The sequence below is a fragment of the Gadus macrocephalus genome, chromosome 16 (genome assembly GCF_031168955.1).
Source record: "Gadus macrocephalus chromosome 16, ASM3116895v1".
NCBI classification, from domain to species: domain Eukaryota; kingdom Metazoa; phylum Chordata; class Actinopteri; order Gadiformes; family Gadidae; genus Gadus; species Gadus macrocephalus.
In genome coordinates this window covers 423198-435697 of record NC_082397.1, presented here as the reverse complement: position 1 = coordinate 435697, position 12500 = coordinate 423198, and the positions used below count along the sequence as shown (strand labels likewise).

Sequence of the window (12500 nt, the reverse complement as noted above, 5' to 3'; positions counted from 1 at the left end):
GGAGGACGACAGGAGGAACATCAGAGTCCTGACGCTGCCTCTGCTCCGCTGAGCATCACAACACACTTTGTTTTGTGGGGGTTAATGTGATCCTCAGTTTTGGGCGTTCCGGAGGTGAACACAAATAATCTGATCTCATGTCTATTCACCCCTTCATACCTCTCCTCTCATGTCTATTCACCCCTTCATACCTCTCCTCTCATGTCTATTCACCCCTTCATACCTCTCCTCTCACGTCTATTCACCCCTTCATACCTCTCCTCTCATGTCTATTCATCCCTTCATACCTCTCCTCTCACGTCTATTCACCCCTTCATACCTCTCCTCTCACGTCTATTCACCCCTTCATACCTCTCCTCTCACGTCTATTCACCCCTTCATACCTCTCCTCTCATGTCTATTCACCCCTTCATACCTCTCCTCTCATGTCTATTCACCCCTTCATACCTCTCCTCTCATGTCTATTCACCCCTTCATTAGCCGTGTCTTACTGTGCGGTGTGTTTTTGGGTGGGGGCGCATCCTGGAAGATGACGGGCATGAGGGCCTGGCGAATCACGCCCTCCCAGGCGCGGGCCACCTCCCGCCCCACGCCGCTGTTGGGCGCCACGTTGCTGGGGGAGGGGGGGGCATGGGGAGTCCCCTGGGCGGGGCCGGGGGGCGGGGGGGCCCGCGTGTTGGGGTCCTCCCCCACGTAGTAGCGCAAGGTGCCGGTGATGAGCTCGAAGCAGTGGGGGGGGGTGCCGGCCGGGACCAGGGAGAAGTCCCCCGCCGGGCAGACCTCCAGGACCTCCGAGAGGGGGATCTCCTGGGGGGGGCGGGCAACACACACCATCAGACCACCCGCTGGGGTCAGGGCTGCGACCCCTGACCCCAGAGAACCCTGGGTCCGACCCCTGACCCCAGAGAACCCTGGGTCTGACCCCTGACCCCAGAGAACCCTGGGTCTGACCCCTGACCCCAGAGAACCCTGGGTCCGACCCCTGAACCCAGAGAACCCTGGGCTTGAACCCTGACCCCAGAGAACCCTGGGTCTGACCCCTGACCCCAGAGAACCCTGGGTCCGACCCCTGACCCCAGAGAACCCTGGGTCCGACCCCTGAACCCAGAGAACCCTGGGCTTGACCCCTGACCCCAGAGAACCCTGGGTCCGACCCCTGACCCCAGAACAGTAACAACACCTGAACCCTGGGTCTGACCCCTGACCCCAGAGAACCCTGGGTCCGACCCCTGACCCCAGAACCCTGGGTCCGACCCCTGACCCCAGAACCCTGGGTCTGACCCCTGACCCCAGAACCCTGGGTCCGACCCCTGACCCCAGAGAACCCTGGGTCCGACCCCTGACCCCAGAGAACCCTGGGTCCGACCCCTGACCCCAGAACAGAGCAGAACGGTAACAGAGGAACAGAGATCAAGAGACACTTGCCTTGTAGTATTTGTTGGAGGTGTTGTTCTGGAACAGGATGATGCACTTACAGTCCAGACGCCAGAAGTGCCTTTTTCTCTGAGATTGGGGTGGAGGATTAGGGTGGAGGAGGGAGGGAGGGAGGAGGAGGGAGGGATAGGGGGGAATGGATTATCAGGGTTTAGCGGTCCACGCGACCATGTGGGACTCATTTTAGGAGGTGGCGAGAGAGCAAGAGGACACTGAAGGCTGAAGGCTGCAGGCTGAAGGCTGAAGGCTGCAGGTGCAGGCTGAGTACAAACTGGAAGAGGATGGAGGAAATGAAAAGTGGGAAAATGGAGAGAGAGAGAGAGAGAGAGAGAGAGAGAGAGAGAGAGAGAGGTGGAGAGTTAGTGGCAGCAGAAAATGAAAGCATCAGGGAGAATCACAGTCAAAAGTACATTCGGAATGAGATCATGTCAACAACACACTTAAATAAGATGAAAGAAAGAGAGAGAAAAGGAAAACGTGAAAGGGGAGCGAGAGGAAAAGATGGCAAGCTTTTAGTCTGAATGTACCTGCCGTTTTCCCAAAAGCATCATTCAACACACAACTCACACAAAGTGCCCCACTTGCAAGACAGACACACACAAATTTGTGAATTTGTCAGAAATCAGAGAGCAGAGAGAAAGCAAAACAATTATCAAGGTCGCAGGAAACCAATATACAACATAAAAGTCTCTAAGATACAGACAGTCTGATGACTAGATTAGCCGGCCGTATTCCTTCTTCACTCACCAAATGAAGCCGCTTTACGTGGGAAGCGAAAGTGGTGACGGGGTCTAGTGGTGACGGTGTCTGGTGGTGACGGTGTCTAGTGGTGACGGTGTCTGGTGGTGACGGTGTCTGGTGCTGACGGTGTCTGGTGGTGTCTAGTGGTGACGGTGTCTAGTGCTGACGGTGTCTAGTGGTGACGGTGTTTAGTGGTGACGGTGTCTAGTGGTGACGGTGTCTGGTGGTGACGGTGTCTGGTGGTGACGGTGTCTGGTGGTGACGGTGTCTAGTGGTGACGGTGTCTAGTGGTGACAGTGTCTAGTGGTGATGGTGTCTAGTGGTGACGGTGTCTAGTGGTGACGGTGTCTGGTGGTGACGGTGTCTAGTGGTGACGGTGTCTAGTGGTGACGGTGTCTAGTGCTGACGGTGTCTAGTGGTGACGTGTCTAGTGCTGACGGTGTCTAGTGGTGACGTGTCTAGTGCTGACGGTGTCTAGTGCTGACGGTGTCTAGTGGTGACGTGTCTAGTGCTGACGGTGTCTAGTGCTGACGGTGTCTAGTGGTGACGGTGTCTGGTGGTGACGGTGTCTGGTGGTGACGGTGTCTGGTGGTGACGGTGTCTAGTGGTGACGGTGTCTAGTGGTGACAGTGTCTAGTGCTGACGGTGTCTAGTGGTGACGTGTCTAGTGCTGACGGTGTCTAGTGCTGACGGTGTCTAGTGGTGACGGTGTCTGGTGGTGACGGTGTCTGGTGGTGACGGTGTCTGGTGGTGACGGTGTCTAGTGGTGACGGTGTCTAGTGGTGACAGTGTCTAGTGCTGACAGTGTCTAGTGGTGATGGTGTCTAGTTCGGTGGGGCTGTTGGGGGTCTGGGTGGTGTTGGGGGGTTGGTAGTCTGGGTGGTGCTGGCTGTCTGGGTGGTAGTGGGGGTGGTGGTCTGGGTGGTGTTGGGGGTCTGGGTGGTGTTGGGGGTCTGGGTGGTATTGGGGGTGGTGGTCTGGGTGGTGTTGGGGGTCTGGGTGGTGTTGGGGGTCTGGGTGGTGTTAGGGGTCTGGGTGGTGTTGGGGGTCTGGGTGGTGTTGGGGGTCTGGGTGGTGTTGGGGGTCTGGGTGGTGTTGGGGGTCTGGGTGGTGTTGGGGGTCTGGGTGGTGTTGGGGGGTTGGCTGTCTGGGTGTTGGGGGTCTGGGTGGTGCTGGGGCTCCGGGTGGTGTTGGGGGTCTGAGTGGTGTTAGGGCTCTGGGTGGTGTTGGGGGTCCGGGTGGTGTTGGGGGTCTGGGTGGTGGTGGGGGTCTGGGTGGTGGTGGGGGTCTGGGTGGTGGTGGGGGTGTTGGGGGTCTGGGTGGTGTTGGGGGTCTGGGTGGTGTTGGGGGTCTGGGTGGTGTTGGGGGTCTGGGTGGTGTTGGGGCTCTGGGTGGTGTGTTGGGGGTCTGGGTGGTGTTGGGGGTCTGGGTGGTGTTGGGGTCTGTCTGGGTGGTGTTGGGGGTCTGGGTGGTGTTGGTGGTCTGGGTGGTGTTGGTGGTCTGGGTGGTGTTGGTGGTCTGGGTGGTGTTGGTGGTCTGAGTGGTGTTAGGGCTCTGGGTGGTGTTGGGGGTCTGGGTGGTGGTGGGGGTGTTGGGGGTCTGGGTGGTGTTGGGGGTCTGGGTGGTGTTGGGGGTCTGGGTGGTGTTGGGGGTCTGGGTGGTGTTGGGGGTCTGGGTGGTGTTGGGGGTCTGGGTGGTGTTGGTGGTCTGGGTGGTGTTGGGGGTCTGGGTGGTGTTGGTGGTCTGGGTGGTGTTGGTGGTCTGGGTGGTGTTGGGGGTCTGGGTGGTGTTGGGGGTCTGGGTGGTGTTGGTGGTCTGGGTGGTGTTGGGGGTCTGGGTGGTGTTGGGGGTCTGGGTGGTGTTGGGGGTCTGGGTGGTGGTGGGGGTGTTGGGGGTCTGGGTGGTGTTGGTGGTCTGGGTGGTGTTGGGGGTCTGGGTGGTGTTGGGGGTCTGGGTGGTGTTGGTGGTCTGGGTGGTGTTGGGGGTCTGGGTGGTGTTGGTGGTCTGGGTGGTGTTGGGGGTCTGGGTGGTGTTGGGGGTCTGGGTGGTGTTGGGGGTCTGGGTGGTGTTGGGGGTCTGGGTGGTGTTGGGGGTCTGGGTGGTGTTGGGGGTCTGGGTGGTGTTGGTGGTCTGGGTGGTGGTCTGGGTGGTGTTTGGGCTCTGGGTGGTGCTGGGTTTCGGGTGGTGTAGAGGTGGCTGTAGTTACCAGGGTGTCCTTGTTGCTGTAGTGCACCATCCAGCCCTCCTTGATGGAGGTGGAGGAGCGTCTGGTGGTCTGCCTCACCGACTGCACCACCCGCATCAGGGGGATGTAGACGCTGGGGGGGGGTCAATGGGGGCCTTCAGGTTTCTGCATGGGTGTGTGTGTCTCCATGGGTGTGTGTGGGTGTCTGTGTGTGTGTTTGTGTGGGTGTGAGTGTCTATGTTTGTGTGCGTGTACATGCGTGCGTGTGTTTACATGTGTGTGTTTGTGTGTGTGTGTGTGTGTGTGTGTGTGTGTGTGTGTGTCTGTACATGTCTGTATGGTGTGTGTGTGTGTGTGTGTGTGTGTGTGTGTGTGTGTGTGTGTGTGTGTGTGTGTGTGTGTGTGTGTGTGTGTGTACATGTCTGTATGGTGTGTGTGTGTGTGTGTGTGTGTGTGTGTGTGTGTGTGTGTGTGTGTGTGTGTGTGTGTGTGTGTGTGTGTGTGTGTGTGCGTGTGTGTGTGTGTGTGTGTCTGTACATGTCTGTATGGTGTGTGTGTGTGTGTGTGTGTGTGTGTGTGTGTGTGTGTGTGTGTGTGTGTGTGTGTGTGTGTGTGTGTGTGTGTGCGTGTGTATGTGCGTGTGCGTGTGTGTGTGTGTGTGTGCGTGTGCGTGTGCGTGTGTGTGTGTGCGTGTGCATGTGTGTGCGTGTGTGTGTGTGTGTGCGTGTGCGTGTGTATGTGCGTGTGTGTGCGTGTGTGTGTGTGTGTATGCGTGTGCGTGTGTGTGCGTGTGCGTGTGCGTGTGTGTGCGTGTACCTCTGGTCCCCGCTGACCCCGTCCGGGTTGCTCTCGGGGGAGAAGGAGCCCGGGATGCTGCAGACCTCGTCGGAGTCGTCCATGGACAGCTTGTCTGAGGAGTCGTAGGTGCTGCTGTAGTCCATGGGGACCTCCGCGTCCACGCTGGGGCTCAGCGTGTCTGGGGGGGGGGGCAGAGAGGGAGACCTACTGGGCACTTTCACTGGGGGTCGTCACTTCGGTTGTTTCGACTATAATTATAGTCGAATTCAATCGATTATAAAATATCGATTGAATTAAATTGAATCAACGTTTGAATGACTTGAAGGTGAGGTGGTTCTGAGTCCATGCCTCAGAAGAACCTCCTGAGAGGTCGGTTCCCGGTGGAACGGCGGAGACTCACCACTGTTCCCTCGGTTCTCTGGGGAGAGAAGGGAGGGACGTCAGGTTAATCAGCGCACCCAATCCTGATCTCATGGTTCAGTTGTTTTAAAGTCAGAGGCTAACTCTCTGATCGGGCCGTCTGATAACGATGAAGGTGACAGCGGACATACCTCCAGCCGTCTCCCCCAGGCAGTCGTTGGGCACTTTGTACGCACAGCGCTTGTGGCAGTTGAACTTACAATCTGAAACATCCCAACAAAACCAAGCTCAGCTCATGTGAAATTCAGATAGGTGAAGCTAACTGCTAACACAGTAGTGGTCTAAGACACTAGTGGTCTAACACAGTAGTTATCTGACACACTAGTGATCTAACACACTAGTTATCTAACACACTAGTGATCTAACACAGTAGTGGTCTAACACACCAGTGGTCTAAGACACTAGTGGTCTAACACACTAGTGATCTAACACACCAGTGATCTAACACACTAGTGATCTAACACACTAGTGATCTAACACACTAGTTATCTAACACAGTAGTTATCTAACACACTAGTTATCGAACACACTAGTGATCTAACACAGTAGTTATCTAACACACCAGTGAGCTAACACACCAGTGAGCTAACACTGTGGTGATCTAACACTTGCTCACTATCCGTGCACTCTCCCCCCACACAGACTCTCTCTCACCCCCACATACTCTCCCCCCCCCCCCACTCACCCTTGCACTGCAGGCCCTGTCTGAAGAGCCCCCTCAGCAGCCTCTTGCAGTACTGGCACACGGTGGGGCGCGTGTACGAGTGCACGGTGAAGGTGTGGGGGACCTTCACCTTGCTCATCAGCATCTTGTCCAGGTGGACCGGCCGGCCCGTGTAGAAGCGGCGGGCCTCGCTGGGCGTGCGAGGCTGGGGACGAGAGACAGAGGTCAGAGAGGGGGGAGGAAGGTCAGAGGTCAGAGAGAGAGGTGGGGGAGGTCTTCTTCATGGAGGTCAGAGTCCCCGTCATAGATCAGTCAGAAGGTGAACACAGTCCAGGTGTAGAACAACCACAGGGGAGACTCGCTCAGGAGAGAGGGTATATCATGTATACTAGAGTTCCTCAACCTCTAGGTGTAGCCATCCCATAGCTATAATGTGGAAACCCCAGTCGATGATGTACAAGCATTCCACCAGCCTACAGAGAGTGGTCTTACCTGGAAGGGTTTGTTGACGGGGGGACGTTAAAACATTCGGAAGCGGGTAAGGGGGGTGGGGGGGGGGGGGGGGGGGGGTCACTATCACAAGACATTGCGGGATGCCCAAGGAGGAGATTAATATTTAATAAATAAATAAAAGTTTTGCAAAAAAGTGTGGTCTATAGACACAACGTCTCGGCTAGGAGGGCCGTTATCTCCATCTTGCCGTTGATCAAGTGTGCCGCAGTAACTTGTCAGACAGGCCTGCTATTATATAGTAGTAAGATATTATACACAATATTCCACCACCATCACAGGGATTGAATGAGGTTATACTGAACACAATAACCCGAGTGCGGTCGGGAGGCTCCGCGGGCCTCCTACCATCTGGGTGTGTGAGCGGACCAGGCGGGCCTCCTACCATCTGGGTGTGTGAGCGGACCAGGCGGGCCTCCTACCATCTGGGTGTGTGAGCGGACCAGGCTGGCCTCCTCGGACGCGGTGGAGGTGGTGGAGGCCGTTGCCACGCTGCTCAGGGACTCGCTGGCGCTGAGCCGCAGCGACTGGCTGCTGGTCAGCGAGGTGGTGGACAGACGGCGCTTACGGGCCCCGCTGCAGTTGTTGGGGATGCTGAAGGCGCAGCGCTTGTGGTAGTTCAGCCCGCAGCCTGCAGGGGGCAGCAGAGGGGAGAGGTCCTTCATTAGGTTAGTGTGTTCAGCCTGCAGGGGGCAGCAGAGGGGAGAGGTCCTTCATTAGGTTAGTGTGTTCAGCCTGCAGGGGGCAGCAGAGGGGAGAGGTCCTTCATTAGGTTAGTGTGTTCAGCCTGCAGGGGGCAGCAGAGGGGAGAGGTCCTTCATTAGGTTAGTGAGTTCACTGTCAGCCTGCAGGGGGCAGCAGAGGGGAGAGGTCCTTCATTAGGTTAGTGAGTTCACTGTCAGCCTGCAGGGGGCAGCAGAGGGGAGAGGTCCTTCATTAGGTTAGTGAGTTCACTGTCAGCCTGCAGGGGGCAGCAGAGGGGAGTGGTCCTTCATTAGGTTAGTGTGTTCAGCCTGCAGGGGGCAGCAGAGGGGAGTGGTCCTTCATTAGGTTAGTGAGTTCACTGTCAGCCTGCAGGGGGCAGCAGAGGGGAGAGGTCCTTCATTAGGTTAGTGAGTTCACTGTCAGCCTGCAGGGGGCAGCAGAAGGGAGAGGTCCTTCATTAGGTTAGTGAGTTCACTGTCAGCCTGCAGGGGGCAGCAGAGGGGAGAGGTCCTTCACTAGGTTAGTGAGTTCACTGTCAGCCTGCAGGGGGCAGCAGAGGGGAGTGGTCCTTCATCAGTTTAGTGAGTTCAGCCTGCAGCCTGCAGGGGGCGCCACAGGAGAGGAGGACAGCAGGGGGAGAGGTCCTTCATTAGGTAAGTGTGTTCAGCCTGCAGCCAACAGGGGGCACCTGGACCACTAACCCATCAGAGAGGGTAGGGTCACTGGGTCACTTGGTACTAGTGGTGGTACTAGTTGTTCCAGTGTGGTTCCAGTGTGGTTCTAGTGTTGATATTGTTGTTCTTTTGTTGCTTTAATATTGATAGTGTTGTTCTAGCGTGGTTCTAGTAATGTTAGTGTTGTTCTAGTAGTGTTAGTGTTGTTCAAGTGTTTATAGTGTTGTTGCAGTGTTGTTCTAGTGTTGTTCTAGTGTTGTTCTAGCATTGGTCTAGTGTTGTTCTAGTGTTGTTCTAGTGTTGGTTCTAGTATTGGTTCTAGTGTTGTTCTAGCATTGGTCTAGTGTTCCTAGTGTTGGTTCTAGTGTTGTTCTGGTGTTGGTTCTAGTGTTGTTCTAGCGTTGGTTCTAGTGTTGTTCTGGTGTTGGTTCTAGTGTTGTTCTAGTGTTGGTTCTAGTATTGTTCTGGTGTTGGTTCTAGTGTTGTTCTAGTGTTGGTTCTAGTGTTGTTCTAGTGTTGGTTCTAGTGTTGTTCTGGTGTTGGTTCTAGTGTTGTTCTAGTGTTGGTTCTAGTGTTGTTCGAGTGTTGGTTCTAGTGTTGTTCTAGTGTTGGTTCTAGTGTTGTTCTGGTGTTGGTTCTAGTGTTGTTCTGGTGTTGGTTCTAGTGTTGTTCTAGTGTTGGTTCTAGTGTTGTTCTGGTGTTGGTTCTAGTGTTGTTCTAGCATTGGTCTAGTGTTCCTAGTGTTGGTTCTAGTGTTGTTCTAGTGTTGGTTCTAGTGTTGTTCTAGTGTTGGTTCTAGTGTTGTTCTAGTGTTGGTTCTAGTGTTGTTCTAGTGTTGGTTCTATTGTTGTTCTGGTGTTGGTTCTAGTGTTGTTCTATCGTTGGTTCTAGTGTTGTTCTAGTGTTGGTTCTAGTGTTGTTCGAGTGTTGGTTCTAGTGTTGTTCTGGTGTTGGTTCTAGTGTTGTTCTAGTGTTGGTTCTAGTGTTGTTCTAGTGTTGGTTCTAGTGTTGTTCTAGTGTTGGTTCTAGTGTTGTTCTGGTGTAGGTTCTAGTGTTGTTCTAGTATTGGTCTAGTATTTCTAGTGTTGTTCTAGTGTTGGTTCTAGTGTTCCTAGTGTTGGTTCTAGTGTTGGTTCTAGTGTTGTTCTAGTGTTGGTTCTAGTGTTGTTCTGGTGTTGGTTCTAGTGTTGTTCTAGTGTTGGTTCTAGTGTTGTTCTAGTGATGGTTCTAGTGTTGTTCTAGTGTTGGTTCTAGTGTTGTTCTGGTGTTGGTTCTAGTGTTGGTTCTAGTATTGGTCTAGTATTTCTAGTGTTGTTCTAGTGTTGGTTCTAGTGTTGTTCTAGTGTTGGTTCTAGTGTTGTTCTATTGTTGTTCTAGTGTTGTTCTGGTGTAGGTTCTAGTGTTGTTCTAGTATTGGTCTAGTATTTCTAGTGTTGTTCTAGTGTTGGTTCTAGTGTTCCTAGTGTTGGTTCTAGTGTTGTTCTAGTATTGGTCTAGTATTTCTAGTGTTGTTCTAGTGTTGGTTCTAGTGTTCCTAGTGTTGGTTCTAGTGTTGGTTCTAGTGTTGTTCTAGTATTTCTAGTGTTGTTCTAGTGTTGGTTCTAGTGTTGTTCTAGTGTTGGTTCTAGTGTTGTTCTAGTGTTGGTTCTAGTGTTGTTCTGGTGTTGGTTCTAGTGATGTTCTAGTATTGGTCTAGTATTTCTAGAGTTGTTCTAGTGTTGGTTCTAGTTTTGTTCCGGTGTTAGTTCTAGTGTTGCTCTAGTATTGGTCTAGTATTTCTAGAGTTGTTCTAGTGTTGGTTCTAGTTTTGTTCCGGTGTTAGTTCTAGTGTTGTTCTAGTATTGGTCTAGTATTTCTAGAGTTGTTCTAGTGTTGGTTCTAGTGTTGTTCTGGTGTTGGTTCTAGTGTTGTTCTAGTATTGGTCTAGTATTTCTAGAGTTGTTCTAGTGTTGGTTCTAGTGTTGTTCTGGTGTTGGTTCTAGTGTTGTTCTAGTATTGGTCTAGTATTTCTAGTGTTGTTCTAGTGTTGGTTCCAGTGTTGTTCCTAGTGTTGGTTCCAGTGTTGTTCCTAGTGTTGGTTCTAGTGTTGGTTCTAGTGTTGTTCTAGTGTTGGTTCTAGTGTTGTTCTAGTGTTGGTTCTAGTGTTGTTCTGGTGTTGGTTCTAGTGTTGTTCTAGTATTGGTCCAGTATTTCTAGTGTTGTTCTGGTGTTCGTTCTAGTGTTGTTCTAGTGTTGGTTCTAGTGTTGTTCTAGTGTTGGTTCTAGTGTTGTTCTGGTGTTGGTCTAGTATTTCTAGTGTTGTTCTAGTGTTGGTTCCAGGTTCCTCACCGTCACACTTCAGCCCCTGTCTCACCAGGCCGAACAGCATCTCCCCACAGTGGTCGCAGAAGGCCGGCGCGCGGTACGAGTGGACGTTCAGCGCGTGCGGTCGGATCTGAAAGTCCTCGAAGGTGGCGGCGGCTGAGGGGGAACAGGAGGGAGAACGTTAGGGAGGAGGGAGGGAGGGAGAGGAGGGGGGAGAACGTTAGGGAGGGAGAACGTCAGGGAGGGAGGGAGAACGTCAGGGAGGGAGGGAGAACGTTAGGGAGGGAGGGGGAACGTCAGGAGGGAGGGGGGAACGTCAGGGAGGGAGGGGGAACGTCAGGGAGGAGGGAGAACGTTAGAGAGGGAGGGAACGTCAGGGAGGAGGGTGGGAGGGAGAGGAGGGGAAGAACGTTAGGGAGGGAGGAAGAACAGGAGGGAGGACAGGAGGGAGAACGTAGGGAGGGAGGGAGAGGAGGGGGGAGAGGATGGGAAAGAGGAGAGGAGGAGAGGAGAGGATGGAAAGAGGAGAGGAGGAGAGGAGAGGAGGGGAGAGAGGGGACCCACCAGAGAGTACCACCTCCACCAGCTCCCCCTCCTGTATGTCGCTGGCCGCCTTGACCAGCTGCAGGATGTTGTGGGTCGTCGTGTCATGTTTAAACAACAAGATCTTGTCGTAGATGCCGTAGAAACCGCACTCAGGAAACTACAAGAGACAAAGAGAAAGGAAGAGATAGGCTGCGTGTCAGACCTGCTTTAATCACCTGCTTCCTGTGCTGCCCGGTCCTTCAGGCTGCTCTGGGGGGGGCTGGGGAAGGCCTTGCATTGCACCGTACTGTTACTGGTTTGCTATGAATGGTGTGTGTGCTCTCTGTGACGAGCAAAGCAGCAAAGAGGTGGATCCTGATAAACACAAACTCCTCCATCTCTCCTCTCCTCTCAACAGAACACATATACAACAACCAATCACAACCTTATATGGAAGCAAGTCAACACTACCTCAAAATGTATCAGCTCTCTATGCTCAAACAGACACACACCCTCACACACCACACACACACACACACGCGCGCGCGCAGCGCTCGCACGCACGCCCGCATGCACGCACGCACGCACACACACGCACACACAAACAGGTGTTTCCATGTAAGCCTGCAGAGATGATGAGCGATAGGATCCGGCAGTCAGCCAGTCAGTCAGTCAGTCAGCCAGTCCAGTCAGTCAGTCAGGGGAATCCTGCTTCCCTGCTAAATAGTTAATACTGTCTGCTGTACGCCAGTGGCCATGCAACACTGGACACCACAACGAGAGAGAGAGAGAGAGAGAGAGAGAGAGAGAGAGAGAGAGAGAGAGAGAGAGAGAGAGAGAGACGGAGAGAGAGAGAGAGAGACGGAGAGAGAGAGAAAGAGAGAGAGAGAGAGAGAGAGAGAGAGAGAGAGAGAGAGAGAGAGAGAGAGAGAGAGAGAGACACACACAGAGAGAGAGAGAGAGAGATAGAGAGCGAGAGAGCGAGAGAGCGGAGAGAGAGAGAGAGAGAGAGGAGAGAGAGAGAGAGCGAGAGAGAGAGAGAGAGGAGAGAGAGAGAGAGAGAAAGACAGGGGTGGGGGAGAAGAGAGACACACACATACAACAGAGGAAGAGACACTAAGAGAGAGACAGTGGGAGAGACACACACAAACACACAATATTGAGGCTAGTATAACACACACAGATACAGGCAGGCAGAGAGTCACACACACATTGTGTGTGTGACTGTGTGAATCCCCTCCCACTTTCAAATGACACATTTACACACAAGAATGCACACGCCTTCACTGGGCTCCAGCAGACACACCTTACAACACCAGCACGCACACATGCTGTTTTATTCTCAGACTTTTTAATCCCGCGCCCCGCAATGCACCACACACACACACGTCACACACACACACACACACACACACACACACACACACACACACACACACACACACACACACCACACACACACACACACACACACACACACACACACACACAGTCCCCACAGAGTATCCACGTCCACACATGGGAGCTTTGGGCGGCGTTT

The 12500-nt window shown here is 53.5% G+C and overlaps 1 protein-coding gene across 2 annotated transcripts in view; it reads right to left on the bottom strand.

Moving 5' to 3' along the window:
* Nucleotides 1-11159, bottom strand: part of prkd2 (protein kinase D2) — a 20301-nt gene extending 9142 nt beyond the window's left edge. For both annotated transcript variants that reach the window (XR_009529621.1, XM_060074768.1), the window contains exons 1-10: nt 11000-11159; nt 10460-10591; nt 7175-7383; nt 6264-6447; nt 5710-5781; nt 5559-5576; nt 5177-5336; nt 4382-4493; nt 1426-1503; nt 492-807 (exon numbers count right to left, since the gene is read on the bottom strand). Coding sequence is in view for 1 of the 2 variants with exons in the window: in XM_060074768.1 (XP_059930751.1) it covers nt 492-807; nt 1426-1503; nt 4382-4493; nt 5177-5336; nt 5559-5576; nt 5710-5781; nt 6264-6447; nt 7175-7383; nt 10460-10499 (1189 nt within the window). In the remaining variant the exon portion in view is untranslated. The remainder of the gene's footprint in view (nt 1-491; nt 808-1425; nt 1504-4381; nt 4494-5176; nt 5337-5558; nt 5577-5709; nt 5782-6263; nt 6448-7174; nt 7384-10459; nt 10592-10999) is intronic.
* Nucleotides 11160-12500: the final 1341 nt, after the last annotated feature.